Source organism: Schistocerca americana, chromosome 4 (assembly GCF_021461395.2).
Source record: "Schistocerca americana isolate TAMUIC-IGC-003095 chromosome 4, iqSchAmer2.1, whole genome shotgun sequence".
Lineage (NCBI taxonomy): Eukaryota > Metazoa > Arthropoda > Insecta > Orthoptera > Acrididae > Schistocerca > Schistocerca americana.
In genome coordinates, this window is record NC_060122.1 from 204282141 (window position 1) to 204303494 (window position 21354).

At 40.7% G+C, this 21354-nt stretch overlaps 1 protein-coding gene across 1 annotated transcript in view; it reads right to left on the reverse strand.

The window, feature by feature from the left end:
• Positions 1 to 21354, reverse strand: part of LOC124613351 (sodium-coupled monocarboxylate transporter 1-like) — a 254282-nt gene that overhangs the window by 184523 nt on the left and 48405 nt on the right. Inside the window, exons 2-4 of the mRNA XM_047142047.1 lie at positions 18242 to 18523; positions 13397 to 13556; positions 6641 to 6758 (exon numbers count right to left, since the gene is read on the reverse strand). Of these exons, the coding sequence (XP_046998003.1) occupies positions 6641 to 6758; positions 13397 to 13556; positions 18242 to 18462 (499 nt within the window). The 5' untranslated portion in view covers positions 18463 to 18523. The remainder of the gene's footprint in view (positions 1 to 6640; positions 6759 to 13396; positions 13557 to 18241; positions 18524 to 21354) is intronic.

Consider the following 21354-nt stretch of genomic DNA (forward strand, 5'->3'; position numbering starts at 1 on the left):
TAAAGCACGTAAGCTGACATGTTTTTTTCTGAAACTTAAGTTTCTCCTGGCGAATAAATATTCGAATTACTTAGGGAATGTAGGAGGGTGACATTTTCGTCAACCGCTACTATTTCGATAGACAGTAGCACAGTGTCTGTATCTTGACAGTGACTATAATGTTAAATGCAATGTTCCTTCAGATATGCGTGTGTGTCCTAAGGAACAGACATTGCTGACTCTCTTTAACGGTATTAAACCATGAAATGCATTCGCAAATTCCAAATACGGTACCACCACAGCTATACAGTTTATTGGAATCAAGTAAAAATTTGTGCTAAATAGGGTCTCGAACCCGAATTTCCCGCTTTATGTGACGTAACATTGCTTATAGCTCAACAGACACTGTCAAATACACACACGGCACTAATTTACTCGTATTTCATGTCAAAGCCAAGCCAACCAGACGAGAAAACTAAATACGTCTCTCCTTGTGTGGCGGTGGTGGTGGGAAGTTCCTATGGGACTAAAAAGCTGAGGCCATCGGTCCTAGGCTTACACACTACTTAATCTAACTGAAAAGAACTTACGCTAAGGTCAACACACACACCCGTGCCCGAAGCAGGACTCGAACCTCTGACGGGAGGAGCCACGCGAACCGTGGCAAGGCGCCCACGACCACGCAGCTCCATATGTGGAAATCATGTGATTGTGCGAGCACTATGGGTAGCAGGCACTGGGGCATCTGTAAGTTTGGGTCTCTCCGTGAAGCGTGCTCAGATAGCCGAAGCAGTTAGGACGACCGTTTGCGTAAAGTGGAAAATCCGGATTCGAGTCCCAGTCCGCCACTAATTTTCATTTTTTTCCAGTAAGTTGTAGGGCTGTGGTGGTACCGTATTTATGCGAATATAAGGGAAATTATGCGAAAAGATCACACATACACTGTAAACAAAACCGAAAATGATCAATATCAGACGTTATTGATAGTGAATATTCATCAACGGGTGAGGTAGCATTACCTCTGTCTCTCTGTTGTTTGACCATGGAGTGACGGCACTATTCTACACAGATTTTAACCGAAAACCTCCACCTCTATGTATTAGGTCAATTGCTAATTTAATTTCAACTGTTTCCGTTATAACACTATGTTGTTTATTTGACGGCTAGTACTATGAACAAAGAGGCACAATACAGATGGAGAACCCGTTGTCACAATTAGCGGCCATTTGTTTATGGAAGGTTTGGAGAAACATATTTTTTTAGCACGTAGATGATTTTTTGTTTAATGGAACTAAGAATTAAACGGCCTTTAAGAACATCCGAATTCAGTCCACCTAAATACTCCGTTCATAAGTAGGTGGAGAAGGATTGCTGCCATCCCTTTCCTGTTGTGTTGATCAGGAGAAATTTTGATGGTATATCGCGACATGCTTTTTGTGGAAACTCAACTTATATTGATTTGTATCTACAGACTAATAGTTGTCGCCATCCGATTCATCATGAACGACTACTTCGTTCCTTGGTTCACAGGAACAGCGTCATCTAAGAGTCTAAAACAGTGTCACCTGAATTAGAACATCTCGAATGCAATGTTCAGAAGGGTTACAGTGAAAGACAGATCATACGTGCGTTGCGCTACTGACTACCCGCGAATCAAGTGGCACCAACGTCTAGGCATTTTTCCCTTACATAAGAAGCATTTCAAACAGGATTGATCATATTCTGGGAGAAATGATACGAAATTCATTTTTCGACCACCATCTATTAGCGCCGTTCACAGATTCGTAAATTATGATCTTGATTCGCGTAAGGCGGGCAACTAATGTATTCCTCCCTGTTGTGGCACGTCATATAATGGGAAGACCGTGGAGGATAGGTGTACTGAACATAAGCGTCACACACGCTTACAACAGCCGAGCTATTGCAGAACATAGCCACTACATCGACCAACCTATGGAATATACACTGAAGGGCCAAAGAAACTGATACACCTCCCTAATATCGTGTGGGGCCCTCGTGAGCACGCAGAAATGCCGCAACATGACTACGGCCTGAAGTAGTGCTGGTGGGAGTTGACACCTTGAATCCCGCAAGGCTGTTCATATATCCGTAAGAGTATGAGGGGATGGAGATCTCTTCTGAAGAGCACGTTGCAAGGCAGTCCAAATATACACAATAATACTCATGTCTGGCGAGTTTGGTGGCGAGCGGAAGTCTTTAAATTCAGAAGAGTATTCATGGAGCCATTCCGCAGCAATTCTCGACGTGTGGGGTGTCGCATTGTCCTGCTGGAAATGCCGAAGTCCGTTGTAATGCACAATGGACATGAATAGATGCAGGTGATAAAATAGGACGCTTACGTACGTGTCACCTGTCAGAGTCGTATCTAGACGTACCAGGGGTCCTATTCACTCCAACTGAACACACCTTCCACCATTACAGTCCCCACCAGCTTGAACAGTCTCCTGCTGACATGCGGGTCCATGGATTCATGAGCATGTCTCCATGCCCGTACACGTCCATCCGCTAGATACAACTTGGAACGAGACTCCTCCGAACAGGCAACATGTTTCCAGTCATCAACAGTCCAATATTGAAGTTGACGGGCCCAGGTGAGGCATAAAGCTTAGTGTCGTGCAGTCATCAAGGGTACACTAGAGGGTCTTCCGCTCCGAAAGCCCATATCGATGATGTTTCGTTGAATGGTTCGCACGCTGTCACTTGTTGAAATCTGCAGCAATTTGCGGAAGGGTTGCACTTCTGTCACGCTGAAAGACTCTCTTCAGTAGTCGTTGGTCCCGTTCTTGCAGCATCTTTTTCCACCTGTAGCGATGTCGGAGATTTCATGTTTTACCGGACTGCTGATATTCACGGTACACTCGTGAAATGGTCCTACGGGAAAATCCGCACTTCATCGCTACCTCGGAGATGCTGTGTCCCATCCCATCGTGCGCCGACTATAACATCACGTTCAGGCTCACTTAAATCTTCAGAACCTGCCATTGTAACAGCACTAACAACTGCGCCAGACACTTGTCTTATATAGGCGTTCCCGAACGCAGCGCCGTATTCCACCTGTTTACATATCTCTGTATTTGAACACGCATACCTATACCAGTTTCTTTGGCGCTTCAGTGTAGCAATATGGAGCTTCTGGCATGCACCTCCTCCTACTGAGATAGTGTTAATAATGAAGCAGTTGAATGTTACAAGTGAGGGTAGAGGTTATTGCGTAAGTTCTGCAACGTCTTACGTCGGTCATTTTTAGTTGTGTGGTGGTACTTGTGTTAACGGTGTGTGTGTGTGTGTGTGTGTGTGTGTGTGTGTGTTTGTGTGTGTGTGTGCGTGTGTGTGTGTGTATGTATGTATCTTTCCGCATGCTCTGCAAATCGAAGTTCTGAATTTCCTCCGGGTGTGGAAGTGTCGAAACACTGGCCTTTGTCGAAGTTTCCACTCGGCTGCATTCCCGATATTTTTTTAAATACTTTTTGGTATGACTTTGTACAAGCTGATATTAAATGACGAGTGACCTCAAAGTAGGGTGCCTGGACTGCATAAGAATGTTTGCACTGTCTCCGTTAGCGCAAGTAAGAGACTGTGCGATACCTTGTTTCCATGCGTTGATCAGAAAATCAAGATGTTTTACAGGGAGCATCCAAAAGAATCATCCGATTTGGCACGTCAATATTTCTGAAACTAATAAATACACACAGTGAATTTTGTTTTTTGATGAACGGGGAAATAAAAAAGCTTTTTTTCCCTACCTGTTCATAGGCGTTCAACATGCCCCCGTTGAGATGCACGACATATGTCAATCCGGTATAGAACTCCACACGTTGTTGTTCGTCACATTCACGAAGAGCTTGCAGTAGCTGAATTTTGTATGGTTTCATGTGCAAACGTCGACGCAGCGCACGCCGGACGGACATGGGGACATGTTGAGCTGTGAGCTGCACGGCCAACGGATTTCTGTGGACTCCTTGTGGAACTATGACGGATGCGTTCGACGTCTGTGTCGGACAATCGGAGACGGCCCCTTCGATTTGTCTCACAAACGACCTGTTTCTGGGAATTGTTCATGGCAGCGTCTAATGCTCTGTGCTGTAGGAGGATCCATACCATACCTAGTACAAAACTCACGCTGAACTGTTGATACTGAGCCACACTGCGCGAAACGTAGAACACAAAACGCTTTTTGTTGTCCCGACACCATTTTTACTAGAACTGAAGGGGGCGCACACTGCTACTACTTAGCCGGAACCGTATAAAACTCGAGAGTCTGCTCTTTTCAATTGTACGTTGTTCACGCACATATGTCAAATAATATAATAGTTATGATTTTTTTAGTCGGATGATTCTTTTTGATACACCATGTATTATTGGACAGTGTGACATAGCGTAAAAGTCAAGGTCCCTAATGCGAACATTGCAAACAACAAAATTATGATAAAGCTTTTCTGTACTGACTCATACACTAAATGCTTCAAATCTGCCGGTTCCGTGGTTGGTGTAATTCTCCTTGAAATATCTTCTGTTGTACTGCCGCATCATCTTATAAAATACTTAAAAGGTTAATATTTGCAGCAAGCTATGGTAAATGCAGAGTGGGGAAGAGGTCAGTTTCGCTAGCTGGCGCTCTGCTGGTTGTCAACTCAAACCCGATCACCATCAGTTATATGTTAGATAGTATCTATCTTTTCGGGAAGGTTCTCGAAATAGCTTATGTTTGCAGCGTTTGTGTATTCTGGAGTATTCGGCGTTTGTGTAAATAGAAGATTCCTGGATATTCGATGTTTGTACAAATAGCAACACTCTCCGTCAAGAAGACCAGTTCTGTTCTGGCTATACTTTTGTGTTCGTAATAAAAGTCCTTTCAGTTCTTTTTGTTGTATTTCATTTCCTGCCCTGATTTCGGATTTGGCATCAGCCAAAAGAGTGGTGAATAATATGATACATTAGAATTACGAATAAAACCAACGAGCTTTCAGAAAAATGTGTTGCATTCCTTATTGAACGCTACTCATTTTCTGTATAAGCTATAAATAAATGCTTACCATTATTAAAGTTCCAGTACCACGGTGTTAGCTACTGAATATAAGCGAACTGCTAGAGTATTGTGTCCTATTGCTCTGATAGAAATGGCAATTAATTGTCTTAGCAATGAGAGACATTTCAGATATGTTGTCTGTTTCGACAAAGTAGTAGTAGTGGTATGGTATTCTGCCTTACAGCAGGTCTTGTCATGGGTTAAGCCTCTTCCACTTTTGTCTGTCCATAGCCAGTCTTTTCATTCCTGAATATTTGTCTACTTTGATATTGTCCAGCATTTGACATCTTCTTTTTCCTCTTCCCCTCTTTCCCTCCACCATTCCTTCCTTCCTTCAATAAACGGTCCCTCCTCAAGCAGTGTCCAATCCAGTTCCGTTTACTGTTTCTGATAATTAAGAATGTTTCTTTCTTCTCCAACTCCTCTTAATACTTCTTCATTCCTTACTCGGTCTTCCCATTTCACATTTTCCATTCTTCTGCATATCCACAACTCTAGTGCCTCCAATCCTCTTTCATCTTCCTTCCTCAATGTTCAGGTCTCGGCACCATATGGTGCAACGCTCCAGATGTAACATTTGGCAAGTCTTTTCCTCAGATCTCTGTTTAGTGGTCCACAAAGTAATTTCTGTTTCCTCTTGAATTCTTCTTTTGCCATTGCAATTCTTTTCTTAATTTCTTTTGAGCAATACATATCATCCATTATTACACTTCCCAAGTAACTGAAGTTATTTACTTGCTCTATTTCCTCTCTCCCTATTTTCATATGGCATTTTCTCCCCTTTTCTCCAATTACCATACTTTTCTTTTTCTTCTTGTTAATCTTCATTCCATATTCTTTTAATTTTCTGTTTAGGTCATTTAACATTTGTTCTATCGCTCTTTCACTCTCTGCCATCACAACCATGTCGTCTGCAAATCTTATTCAGTCTACTCTCCGAATCCCTATACAAGTTCCTCTCCTTCCATCAAAACTTTCACTAATAATTTCCTAAAGGTATATATTGAACAGTGTTGGTGATAAACAACAACCTTGTCTTACACCTCTTCCCAGTTCTATTTCTTCACTCATCACATTTCCTATTCTTACTCTTGCTCTCTGGTTCAAATATAAATTTCTAATTAGCCGTCTATCCCTCAAGTCAACTCCATGTTTCCTTAGGATTTCCATCAGTTTGTCCCATCTGACACAGTCAAAACCCTTTTCAAGATCAATGAACACGATAGACACCTTTCTTTTCTTCTCCATGTACCTCTCCCCTATCACTCACAGTAGCCCAATGGCATCTCTAGTTCCCGCTCCTCGCCTGAAACCAGATTGTTCATCTCCTATTACGCAATTCAGTTTCCATAAAGCCCCTGTTGAGCGTACTCAGCAAGACTTTGGCCGCATGCGACATCAGGCTCACTGTTCTATGTTCCTCACACTTTTTGCTGTTCTTTTTCTTTTCTATAGGTATTAAGATACTTTCTGCAAAGTCTTTTGGCCATTTTCCTGTCATGTATATTTGATTACACAATTCAATCAACAATTTCGACAGACCTAAACGATAATTGCTATAGGTGTTTTTAGTTAGATTTTAACTGCTTAATAAAACTATTTTCGTTGATATACCTTGGCTGAAACAGATGGCTGGCGTGTAGAGGTAGAGTGGCAGGTGGAGCACCATGTTGAGCGTGAACAAGCCCGACGCCAGGACACGGATTATTCGGCTGAAGCGGCGCTCCAAGTACTGAAACACCAACAGCATGTAAGCGGACGGGGAATGGATGAATGAAATTACAAGAACTCCCTATTCTAAAGACAGGGCTGGCGAATCTCTTAATACTGCTAGTACGAACTAGTAGATACATGGTGATGAGGTTAGTACAGTTTCTGAAAATACTCAGTTCTCCACACTTTTATTTTATTGCAAGAAACATTCTTCACTCTCTCATTACACGAGTACATCTACTCTTTTCCTAAAATTGTGAAGTTGGTGAAAACTTGACAAAATCAGGATACGCAAAATATTGATAAGAGCACAATACTGTAATTTACTGCCGGTATGTAAATTTTTTGAGGTAGTTTTTCCATCATTTTCGCCTTGATAACGCTCTTTCTGAACAAACCACACCGGCAAGTAGGTGTTTATTCGCCATCATGCTGTACAAATTGGTATTGAAGAACCTAGGAAATCAAAATATTACATTTTTTCGCTAGAATTTGCATTATCTCTTAATTCTTCCGCAAATTTCATTAAACTCTTTTTGGTTTGAAATTATTCCACACTGCGTAACATAGCCCATGATTCCAGATTGAGATTGCTGTTAACGACACACATGTCATCTACAGTAGTAAATTATTTATCGTACACATAGGCATAACAGCCTACACAGTAATAAATATCATTCTCAATATGGAGTCATTTATCCAAAGATATCGAAGCTTCGTCCATTATTTTAATGAAACAGAATCAGTTGTGAGAAAACTCATGTAACTACATACTTTTACGATCCCTGGTCTTCTTGATTCTTTTATACGTTAAGGTAATGGATTAATAACGTTTTCAAACCTGTATTACCTGTTACTTTCACGTATCTCAGTTACCTATAAGAATGTATAATTTTCTTTTTGATACCAACTATAAAATATACCTTCATCGCAAGTAGCAATTTATACATTTGAAACATTATTCCTTTAATCAAATTTGAGGTGGCGAAGCCACTTTTCATTGAATAAGAGTAATTAAGGAGGTACTTCATTTCCTAACGGCAAGCAGAGACATTAAAATATAAGAACTCCATTTTTCTCTAATATCACACCAAATACAAGTATATACACTTTTCTTAAAAAACTCTTTTATTTCAATTCCTTTTTATATATCTGTTCATGGTATTTCCAAACTACATCTTCCCCATTTTTATTGTTCACAGTTTTAATTACTTTTGTCTGATGACTATGACATGAGTATTTTGTTCACTGTAGAAATAGTCATGTATCGATATATTCAGCAGTTTACAGTTATTAAAACCAAGTTCACTAAAAAATTCGCCCTCGCTTATTACTGTTTGTTTCGGGGTTCAGATACCTCACTTTAAAGCCACAGTATTTCTTCAGCTTAACATTTTGGCTTCTTTCAGAATTATGTAGTTGATGCAATATTACTATTCATCAATGTTCTTGACATAAGACACAGTTTGTTATTGACAGCCCTATGAGGCCAATGCAAGGGCTACTTGAATGGAAAGTAGCGATTTCAGTATCTGGATACCTAACAAGGCTATACATTTTATCTAAATGAGGCACAAGACGACATGTCCGCCATTTTTCGTTGAGTGGGCTTCTAAATCTGATCACGCAGTTCGTTTCCTTGGATGTATTTATTCATCAGTTCATCTCCAGAAAAAAAGCTTTTTGAGGCTACAAATAAGTAATGTTATGACGTCTGCATTAAATGACAGAATGGTGAGTTTCCATTCACTACAATGAAAAACTCCCAGCAGGAAAAGTTTAAAGCATCTCTATCACATTAACATATACATGAATATAAATACATGTAACATACAAATAAATGAATCGCCATCGATGTAAACATGAACAACGTTATGAACATGAAAGATGTCATGTTTAATGAAACTGATATTATAGTCAATATATACAAAAATATAATCATACTATTTAATTTAATCCTTGTATAAATATTCAACAAGTGCAGTCATCACGATAAAGACTAGTGGAGAGATTCGAAAGGTTAGGAAAGAATTCTTTCAATACCATCAGCAAAAGACTTTTGAGACATTTTTCCTGTTTCTTCAACATCAAGAGAACCATCTTTTGTCAGGGGTTTACTCTGTAAAGATAATAATTAAGTCTTTGTACACCATCTCCAAATAGGCAAAAACAACTCGAACAAATTGCGTATATTGGGGAAGAAAGGAGAATGAAGGAATACGTAACGAAGAAATGTTACTTCAGATAACAAATATACGGACCATCACATATAAGCACGTTAAAGAACTTAAAGATCTCTGCTTCAAATAGACTTTAAAGATAATGATTCTTGCATGGGTAACTCAAGTGCTCAGTCTGACAATGCTGCCATTTTAATTAAGGCGGATTTGCTATGGGAAATATTTTAGGACAAGGAGGCCCTAAAATGATATAAGAACATAAAAATGTTACTAATTATAAATACTATTATTCAAGCAATAGTCCAGATTTAACAAAATCAAAGCCAAATGAAAGTGAGACATGCAATATATTAATTAAGCAACTATGATAGATGTTGAAAACACATGTTAAAAAATATATGAATTAGAAATACGGTAACAAATTCATCTTCACAAGCGATGTTAGAAATATGGATGATCGTTAGCCATTCATAGAGATGAGGTAAGTATTGGAATTATTACGATTAGGAAGCAAGGTAACATACATTCTGAAGAACTACACCCCTGACATAATCATTCATAATTCAAAAGATATTCCTTAACTCTCTATTCATTATATTGTCAGCCATTTTAATTCCATTCGATAAAATTTACTTTTTCTCTTTTAAGGTCAATCTTATTAAAAGAGCAGACGAAGAACAACCGAAATAAAGAATCTAGCCTGAAAAAGATAACAAATTTATTCTCAACGTTTGAGGTCCTTTATCAGTCTTCCAAATATATTTTGGAAAAGTGAAAGCAATGTCAAGGGGTTAAGTAGTTGGATGAACAATCAGATTGTGTAGCATAATATTTTTTCATTACTGATGTGGAATTTTTGTTACAATAATACATTATATCAACAGTTAGCGGAAGGAATTCAGAAGTTCATACATTAGCTGTACCTTGTGAATAGTACAATAATGCATGAAAACTCTGAGCATACGTATAAAGTTGGAAAAGTTCAATTTGCAACCAAAAAAGAAAAAAAAATGTAGACTGTCCGCCAACCTGGTGGGCCAGAAAGACTTCCACTGTGTATGACACAGTTTGTAACTTGCTTCTTCATTAAGAGAGCCCCCTGAGCAAACATAAGTCAACTGACAAAATATTACCTTATCTGATTCGGTATATAAATTTTTCCATAGTATCAGTCTGTAAATGAAAGAGGAAATGAATAACTGACATATAGTTCCTTGTTATAATCTGTATTTTTTAGTTCTGAAGTAGTAATGTATATAGTCTGGGAGACGAGTCTCTGGTATTGACAGCTCGGTAGCGTCTTTCCGTTGCCTAGCGACCGCAGGCAGGCAGCCAATGACGGCCTGACTTTGAGCGGGTAGCAAGGGCCACGTTGCCGCTCTGAAACCCGGTCGCGCGCGCTTATGAAACTTATCAGTGTCTCGCGTGCAGGCGGTGCAGTCGTTCGTCGTTTGTCTGAAGTTGAATTCGCAGTTTATTTCGTTTTTGTTGTTTTTAGTGTTTCTTTGTTTATGTTTCGTTGTAAACAATGTCTAGTGCGCCGGGTAGTACCAGCCCAACACAAGAAGTGAAACGGAGGAAGAATAGTGTGCTACACACCCAGGCCCTTGAATTCGTGTGCTCTGTGATGGATTACATTGAGAAAGAAAAGGACAAAGGTGGGCCCTTAATTCCTGTTGTTCAGGTTGTGAAGAGAACTGCAGCAGCACTGAAAATAAGTAAGAACACTGTTGTAAAGATAGGAAAAGCACAGTATAGTGTAGACTGTGACGAGAGTGGCACAACAAAGCTGCACACACCAGGAAAGAAGCGATCGAGAAATAAGCAGGTGACAGCTTTGGACGATTTTCAGAAAGACGCTATTCGTCGTCATATATACAGCTATTATAAGAGAAGGGAACATCACACTCTATCTAAATTACTGGTGTCGCTTCAGAAAGACGATCTTTTTAAAGGGAGCAAATTTTCATTGCGTACAGTGTTAAAAGACATAGGCTTCAGCTATTCACTGTTTAACGGACGCAAAATATTAATGGAATGGACAGATGTAGTTGCATGGCGGTGCAGATTTCTGCGTAGGATCATGGGTGTGGAATTCGAAAGTATAGTGTGGTTAGATGAAACTTGGGTCAATGCCAGCCATTCTTTACGTAGAGGCTGGAATGATGGAACGCCCGAGGGGACAATGGCAGTGCCTGTTGGCAAAGGAGGGCGTAATATTGTCTTACATGCAGGAACATCGAAAGGTTTTGTGCCAAACTGCTTGAAAATGTTTCGGTCAAAAAAGACGGGAGATTACCATGAAGAAATGAACAGTGTAGTATTTCAAGAATGGTTCGAGACATCGCTGATGACTAATCTGACAAGTCCATCAGTGATTGTTATGGACAATGCGCCTTATCATTCCGTTGTTCACGATAAGGCACCAACCTTGGTAACAAAAAAAGACGATATCATTCAGTGGTTGAAACGGCGAAAAGTAGATTTCAGAGAAGATTTAAGGAAGGCTCAACTGCTCGAAATTGTGGCACAAAAGAAACTCCAATTTTCAACATATGTAATTGACGAGATTGCTAAAAGGCACGGGCATGAAATCGTTCGGCTTCCTCCATACCACTGTCACTTCAGTGCAATTGAAGGAGTGTGGGCGCAGATAAAAAATTACATTGCTGCAAACAATAAAAAATTCACGATCTCTGAAGTGGAAACTCTCCTTCCAGCAGCTATCAATAAAGTGACAAACGAGACGTGTGCTAAAATTTTAAACAGCACTGCAAGTGCCATCAGAGAGGCGGCCAAATCCGAAGGGGTTGTGAAAGAATGCATCGAAAATTTAATTATACGTATGGGAGAGAGCAGTGATAGTTCGAGTAGTGCTGAGGAAGACAATGTCAAATCAGATTCTGACAGTGATGTGAGTGGTGTTTTTCCATTACAGTAACTACAACGTATTCAGGAATGTAAGGAGGGAGTTTGCTATCGATCTACAACCAGATCATCATATTGTGAGTACTTTCTTCACATTATAACTCTTAATACACTGACCAATTATTCTGTAGCTTGTAGTAGAACAAATTAATAATGCTAATACTTAACAATGGAAACCAAAACTGCTAATGTTCAACAACTTGCGAAAATAGTTTTCATTTCAGTTGTGAAGTTTAACAAATAACTTTATTATGTTTCAGCATCTTAGATACTTGTACTAAATAGCTCTTATCAGTTTTCGAGTTAATATATTTCAAGCATCAACTTTAAATAAATTCACGCGTACCAATACGACTTGTATTTTGTCTCGCTTTTATTTCTGCTGCTAGAGAATGCGTGTAGCAGACAGGGCGCCGCGTGCTGTGAGCCACGTTCGGCAACAGCGCCGTCTGCCCGCTGGAACTGTCAGTACCAATCACTCGTCTCACGGACTATAATGGCAAGGATGTCAGACAACAGACTGGTACGTCCAAGGTACATCAGAAAAGTTCAGTGTATGGTGTCAGAAAACAAAGGAAACAAGAGTTAGAAAATTTCTCTTAACTGGCCTTCAAAGTAATCACCATTAGCTACTACACACGTCTGACATTGGGTGTAAAGCTGTTGGAAATTGTTTCGAAACGCTTCTTGTGGAAATCACCGGAAGCACTGTGGTCACATGGTATGTCTGCAATGCGTTAACCTTGCAGAGCCAATTTAAAGTTCGGAAAGAAAAAGAAGTCTGCTGGCGCCAAATCTAGAGAATAAGGGAAGTTTTGAAGGACAAGCGCTTTGTTTTGAGAGAGAAGAACTTGTAGCTGTTGCTGATATCCAACAAGGCCATTTCTTCGGGCAATTTCAGAAGAAGCGTTTGCTGTCGATTTCCAACAGCTTTGCAACCGACGTCACAAATGTGTTGTAGCTAATGGAGATTAGTTTTAAGGCCAATGGAGATATTTTGTTCGTAACTCTTGTTTCCTTTATTTTCTGAAACCAATCTCCGAACCTTTCCAAGGCCCTTTGTAATACATTTCGTATAGTATGTACTCACAGATCAACTTGGTTGGACTAATAGACCGACTGATGACTTTAATGTAACAAAACTCACTCTTGTGCTTATATTTCACAACATTTCGTCGATATTAATCCAAGCCGAAAAGGTGTAATTTCCTGAATACTAGTTATAATATTTAACGAAGTATGAATAGTCAATTGTCTTAAAATAATTCTAAAAATAAAATTTTAAGCAATCGCTCATTTCCTTCGTGTTAAACAAGTATTTATAAACGGGAAACAACTTCACTCACATATGAAAGAGTTTTATCGTCAAAACGACTGGAAACTTTTATTCATTTTTATATATTTGTTTCGAGCCTAAGATAGAGACATTGCTTAATATTCATATGTAATAATAGAAGAATTTACTGACAGTTCCTAGTTAACAAATGGGTTTGAGCCACAATATTAATTCCCATTCAGGTTTTCTATCTAAGATACTTCATAAACTTACCTCGTAAGTTGATGTGAGCTGAAGCTCGAAGAAGACTGGGAGAAAGACGAAGTTGGTGACGATAGAGAACAGAATGACACTCAGGCAAATCCAAGTGTATACACTGCCGTACAAGTAGATCTCTGAAGGTACACCCACCAGCGTGCTACCAGATACGTGACTGTTGAGAAAAGTATGAGTGTATAAGGTAGATGTGGGCAACATACTATGTATAAAATCGAGAATCATTCCCTAAGGAGATCAAATCATTTATAATTCTTTATTCATTTAATCTATGGCTCCACTACTCATTTGTATTTACCATTCGTCCCCGAATGGTAGAGGATTCCCAACGTACAAGTGTTATATCTGATTTTGCGTTTTATAGCAGATAGCCTACAACAAGATTACGAAAACTAAAGTGGCAAATATTCTCAACTGAGATGTCGATGAACTGGCTCCTATTGGTAAACGTGTCATTCTTATTCACAGAGTTCAATATGAGTACCTTGACGAGTAATCGAGAGAAGAACACCAAGGTCGCTGTGATGTATATGTAGTAAGTATTGTGATAATCTCAACAGTAAGCAGAATACATATGTTTGAAATGAACATAATTCCGCAAAGTTGGCTCATTACAATTCGCAAATGATTACTGAATGCAGAGCTGTACGAGAGAACTGACCACCAAGATTAACTACAAGATAGAGTACCGTTTTCTCAAGCGGAACTTTTGGAGGCAACAGTGTGTAGTCAAAGAAGAGATTACCTCTTTCAACGCGCTGAGCAAATGCGGGTAAGTCTGCCAGTAGGCCGCCACTTGTGTTAGTAAAATGTCAGCTTGTCGATGAAACAAACGTCGGACGAGAAACCGAAGCAGACAGCTTAAGCTCTAGAAGTGTCCACGTATGTCTCAATGTCTGCAAACCATTTATATTCTACCAGGTTCTGTATTACTTGTATTACTTGTCAGATGCATTCTTTTCGTACAAAGCAAGCCATTTCCGTCCGCCTTGATCAGTGGTATTCTATACTTACTTCTCTATCTTTCCAGACAATAATTACTCAACTTTGTTACTTTTAAATTCACATTAAGGTAACATTAAATCAAAGCCAGTTTCAGAGAAATAACTGTAATTTCAATCGAGTTTCATAGCAATAAAAATCGCTCTTATAATTAACAAGGTAGCTTTAGTACCAGGTAGCATCACAAACATCTTATTTCGATGATTATGTGGACTATGGGCAGCAATACGATTCCTAAAGTATACTAATTTGCTTCATGGGATTCAGACTGGGAGTTCGACTTGACCTTTCCGCCACCGAGCTATTTTCTTTTGAAGACATCGTTCGCTAGATGAATCCTGTGTGAACGAGGACTGCAACCATGTAGGATACAATCATAATCAATTATATCCACGTACGGTGATATATGCATTACGTTTCTATATTTACAGACATGAACATCGTTCCGTGTGGAGAAACATAGAGGTCTTATCAGGCATTTGGAGATACACGAACTCCCGTCTTAAGGTAACCCTTTGATAATTGCTTCGTGTATTATAACTCTTCCTGGCATTTTGCAAAATAAGGTGACATCTGCTGCCATTTTGCTAGAACGAAACTCTGTTCATATGGCATACAGGGGTAAACTTCCGTGTGATAAAAGTGATGAGAATATTATAAGTTTAATCTCAGTTTGCCTATGTTTCTTGCTGAATAGATTTCATTTAAGAAGTGCCGGTATCCTAACAGACTTACTCGCCTTTGCTCAGCGCGTTGAAAGAGATAATCTCTTCTTTGATTACATACATGTAAATGTTGGCTTGCTTGTGAAAAATCTCCCTTGTGAGACGAATGGTGATATCTTCATGGCAGGTCTCGCTGATATCGTATTTCAAGTTGTCTGCAATAATGAAATATCGTTTTTTCCCGTGGTTTTCCACAATCAGATTCTTTCACAATTCTTCAGCGTCCATGAACGAAGCTTCTCATTACTGAACGTCTTATTACAAATCTTTTTGGAACAGACGCAGAAATGAATCCAGGTGAGACAATCTAGCGAGATCTACACCACCACTCAAAATCATTTGGTAGACTTCAGAAATGATGTAAATCCTACGAATCTCTTCATCCCAATACAATAGCTACACTGATCACTTTTTTGTGTATGGTGATATATAATGAGTTCATTATTTGGATACTGTTATCATATAACTAATAACCAAAACGGCCTTCCTGTGCTGGTACTGCGAACGGCTGAAAGCAAGGGGAAACTACAGCCGTAATTTTTACCGAGGGCATGCAGCTTTACTGTATGGTTAAATGATGATGGTGTCCTCTTGGGTAAAATATTCCGGAGGTAAAATAGTCCCCCATTCGGATCTCCGGGCGGGGACTACTCAAGAGGACGTTTTTATCAGGAGAAAGTCGGGTGATGCTGAGGGAATTAGATTAGGAAATGAGACACTTAAAGTAGTAAAGGAGTTTTGCTATTTGGGGAGCAAAATAACTGATGATGGTCGAAGTACAGAGGATATAAAATGTAGACTGGCAATGGCAAGGAAAGCGTTTCTGAAGAAGAGAAATTTGTTAACATCGAGTATAGATTTAAGTGTCAGGAAGTCGTTTCTGAAAGTATTTGTATGGAGCGTAGCCATGTATGGAAGTGAAACATGGACGATAAATAGTTTGGACAAGAAGAGAATAGAAGCTTTCGAAATGTGGTGCTACAGAAGAATGCTGAAGATCACATAACTAATGAGGAGGTATTGAATAGAATTGGGGAGAAGAGGAGTTTGTGGCACAACTTGACGAGAAGAAGGGATCAGTTGGTAGGACATGTTCTGAGGCATCAAGGGATCACAAATTTAGCATTGGAGGGCAGCGTGGAGGGTAAAAACCGTAGAGGGAGACCAAGAGATGAATACACTAAGCAGATTCAGAAGGATGTAGGTTGCAGTAGGTACTGGGAGATGAAGAAACTTGCACAGGATAGGGTAGCATGGAGAGCTGCACCAAACCATTCTCAGGACTGAAGACCACAACAACAACAACATCATATAACTTACGGCTCTTATTCGCAGTTGTCCTCAAAATCATGTATGAAGGGACTGCATTCAATACTAGCAGCACTTGAATCCGACGAGTGGTTCTAGGCGCTTCAGTCGGGAACCGCGTTGCTGCTGTGGCCGCAGGTTCGAATCCTACCTCGGGCATAGATGTTTGTGATGTCACTAGGTTAGTTAGGTTTAAGTAGTTCTATGTCTAGGGAACTGATAACCTCAGATATTAAGTCCCATAGTGCTTAAAGCCATTTGAACCATTTTTTTGAATCCGATGGAACATTCTCATCGGGTGTTGTAGGGACGCGTGCTGATGAGAAATTACCACGGCTAGAACCTTGAATGACGGTAGGCGCTCAAGATACTGCTCCGGGAGTAGCTTTCCGTTTATACGGTTATGTGTTTGCCATCCTCAAATCTTATGGAACGTGCTATCATCGTAAAATCATCCTAGCCTATCTGGTTGCATGAATAAAACTTTTTCTCTAATTTAATTCTTTTATTAAAGTATATACATATGAGTTTCGAAATACGTAAGGAAATGAACAGCACTTTTGTATAATAAGCGTTTCGCAAGAAAATACTTTCATTGTAGTGTGAAAATAAAACTTTTTCTCTAAATTAATTTTCTTTCAAAACACTTATTCTACAATAGTGCTGTTAATTTCCTTACGTATTTCGAAATTCATATGTATATACTTTAATAAAAGAATTAAATTAGAGAAAAAGTTTTATTTTCACACTACAATATATATATATATATATATATATATATATATATATATATATATATATATATATATACTTTAATAATAGAATTAAATTATTTTCACACTACAGTGAAAGTATATGTATATAGGGTGGTCAGAAAATATCTGAAACGCTTGTCGTGATGTGGTAGGGCAGATTGTACTGAGATATAAATGTTGCGAAAAAAATGCAATAGGTTGCGTCGTTTCCGAGTTATTTAGCATTGAAGTTAGCCAATATGTTCGTTGCGCGCGCAGATTCAAGTTTTTGCTAACCAAATAAAGCACTCGTTAGGTAACACCGCTCCTGGCAGGCCCCTTGAATGCGAGCGCGCGACGCCCCGATTGGCTACATTCAGTGCTTAATAACTCGGAAACGGTGCAACGTATCGCATTTTTTCTTAACATTTATGTCACGGTGCAATCTGCCCTGCAACACCCCTACGAGCGTTTCAGACATTTTCCTCCCTCTGCCTCTACAGGAGTGTCACAAATATATTGCTCAATTTGTGACACTCCTGTGGAGGCAGAGGGAGGCTCTCTGGCACAATTTCTGCACGACAGACTGACGACACACCAGGTGTGACGGAGAAGGTACATCATAACATGATGGACGGGTACAACGCATACATCGACTTAGGTGGTCGCCGTACTGAGCAGCTGATTTGTGCATGAGTAACCGTTGCTGCACTCGTTTTTGTTTTTCTTCTTCTTCTTTTTTCAGTAATGTCAGGAATCTTTTCAGGTTTACTACAGACAAAAGTGCTGATAAGTTCTTTAATTTTTCTCCTTGCAGTTACTAAATAATTAAATTCATAAAGCAGAAATGAGTATGTTAAAAAACTAATCTGAAATGGTTGTAGAGCTGAGACGGTATATTCCCAGCCGTTGGTTCCTATTCGATATATTGTGTGCTCAGTGACCTCAACATATCTTCGAAGTATGCAGCTGGAACTACCGAACGCCCTGCATCATTACTACCAAGCAATTCTCAAGTAGTGTACTAATTTACGGAAACATGTGAGTAATGTCTTGCAGAGTGGATGGCTCACCTCGATATCTGCGAGATGGCGACGGGGAGCACCCTCATAGTCTTTCCGCCGTGCAGGTAGTCCACCTTGGCAGTGTTCTTGGCACGGCCACAGATGCCGAAGTATAGGCCTATGGCCACGGAGAGAGAGGGCATTAGCGCGAAAGCCACGTAGTCCACCCAGCCGAACAGCACCTGTCTCCCCACCACACCTGCTGCCGCAGCTGTTACGTTGGCCGCCATGTTGCTCCCACCAGTGGTGAAGGTTGTGTGTGCACCTGGACGCTGCTATCACCGAGGACCCCTGAAATATCACGTCACTCTTATTAGCAACACAGCCAAACTTCCGTATTAGACAGTTTCTTTTTCCGGCTTTTAAAGCATCATATGGTTCATATGGCTCTGAGCACTATGCTACTTAACATCTGGGGTCATCAGTCCTCTAGAACTACTTAAACCTAACTAAAAGGACATCACACATATCCATGCCCGAGGCAGGATTCGAACCTGCGACCGTAGCGGTCGCTCGGTTCCAGACTGAAGCGCCTAGAACCGCTCGGCCACACCGGCCGACTTTTCAAGCATCAAAAGAAGAAACGATACCTTGGGATTCTACACCTATACTATATACACTGCAAACAACTGTGAAGTACATGGTAGACGGTTGTTCCCATTTTATCGATTTGAGGGATTCTTTCCATCCCAATCGCGAATGGAACGCGAGAGAAATGTTTAAATGTCTCTGTACCCCCTGTAACTAGTGTAATCCTGAAATGAGATTTTCAATCTGCAGCGGAGTGTGCGTTGATATGAACCTTCCTGGCAGATTAGAACTGTGTACCGGACCGAGACTCGAACTCGGGACCTTTGCCTTTCGCGGGCAAGTGCTCTACCAACTGAGCTACCCAAGCACGACTCACGCCCCACCCTCACAGCTTTACTTCTGCGAGTACCTCGTCTCCTAACTTCCAAACTTTAAAGAAGCTCTCCTGCGAAACTTGCAGAACTAGCACTCCTGAAAGAAAGGATATTGCGGAGACATGGCTTAGCCACAGCCTGTTGGATGTTTCCAGAAATGAAATTTTCATTCTGCAGCGGAGTGTGCAGCGGAGAGCTTCTGTAAAGTTTGGAAGGTAGGAGACGAGGTACTGGGAGAAGTAAAGCTGTGAGGGCGGGGCCTGAATCGTGCTTGGGTAGCTCTGTTAGTAGAGCACTTGCTCGCAAAAGGCAAAGGTCCCGAGTTCGAGTCTCGGTCCGGCACACATTTTAATCTGTCAGGAAGTTTCATATTAGTGTAATCTTGTCTTCGCGCCGCCTATGGCAGAATGGCACTTGCTCTAACAGAAGCATAAATTGGAACATTGAGAAGAGGGCAACATATATATTCCATATTCCTAGATTTCTCATAATCATTTGGCGCAGTGCCCCATTGTAGACTGTTGACGAAGGTACGAGCATATGGAATAAATTCACCGATATGTGACTAGATTGAAGACTTGTTAAGTAACAGAACGCAGTGTGTTGTTCTCGTCAGGAACAAGGGCATCGTCAGGAGTGCCCCCCAGGACAATGTGATAGGACTGCTGTTGTTCTGCCGCGCGGAGAGTGGCCGCATGGTTTAAGGCGCCACGTCACGGATTGCGCGGCCCCTCCCGCCGGAGATACGTGTCCTCCCTCGGACATGGATGTGTGTGTGTGTGTGTGTGTGTGTGTGTGTGTGTGTGTGTGTGTGTGTGTTGTTGTTGTTGTTGTTGTTGTTCTTAGCATTAGTTTAAGTAGTGTGTAAGTCTAGGAATCGATAACCTCAGCAGTTTGGTCCCTTAGGAATTCACACACATTTGAACATTTTGAGTTTCTGTTCTCTACGTACATAAATGACTTGGCGGACCAGTGATCTGCGATTGTTTGCCGATGGCGCTATCGTGTACAGTAAGGTGTTGAAGTTGAGTGATTGTAGGAAGACATAAGAAGAGTTAGACAAAATTTCCAAATGTTAATGAATGGTAACTAGCTCTAATTCTGGGAAAGCGTAAGTTAATTCGAATGAGTAGGAAGAGCAAACCTGTAATGTTGGGATACAGCATTAGTAGTGTCCTGACTGACACAGTCACGTCGTTTAAATATTTGGGCGTAACACTGGAAAGCGATATAAAGTGGAACGGCCATGTGAGAATTGTGGTAAGGAAGGCGATTGGTGAACTTCGGATTATTGGGAGAATTTTGAGAAAGTGTGGTTCATCTGTAAAGGAGATTTGCATATAGGACGCTGGTGCAACCTGTTTTCTAAACACTGCTAGAGTGATTCGGATCCGTAACAGGTCGTATTATAGGAGGACATCCAAGCAGTTCAGAGGAGGGCTGCTAGATTTGCTACCGATAGGTTCAAACAATATTTAAGTGTTACGCAGATGCTTCGGGAGTTCATGCGGGAATCCATGGAGGGAAGGCAACTTTCTTTTCGAAAAACTCTACTGAGAAAATTTAAAGAACAGTAATTTGAAGCTGACTGCCGAACTATCCTACTACTGCGAACATACATTGTGCCTAAGGAACACGAAGATACGATAAATAAGGGATCAAACAGAGGCGTACGAAAGGTTTTTTTCTCTCGCTACATTTGCGACTAGAACTGGAAAGGAAATAACCGGTGTAAGATGGCAGATTTTAGCACCTTATTTATTCAGAAAATAATAAATGACAAATACCACGTGGATAGAGATAACGACTTGACAGAACAATACTAATATCAACTTATCAACATCGATACTGGTACGTAAGATTGTTAGAACTGTGCGTATTACCATCGGGAAGGTAGTTTGGACGGACACAGGAAAGAACTGTTTTGAGCTGTCGAACAAACGAAGTGGCTGGCAGCTGGCCGGAGCTTCACACGGCGGCTGCTTTGGCAGCAGAGTGGTACTTGTGGCCGCAGGGAGCATCGGGGGAGCCTGAGACCACACAGGTGGAAGGAGCGAGGGAGCGAGAGAGAGAGAGAGCGAGAGAGAGAGAGAGAGAGCGTCCGTGCGAGACAGAGAGACTGCTTGCCGCCGTTGCGGCTAACGGGACACAAAGTTTGGCGGCAACAAGATACCGTGCGAAAATTCAGAGTCCTGATTGGCCGAAAACGCGCAGGGA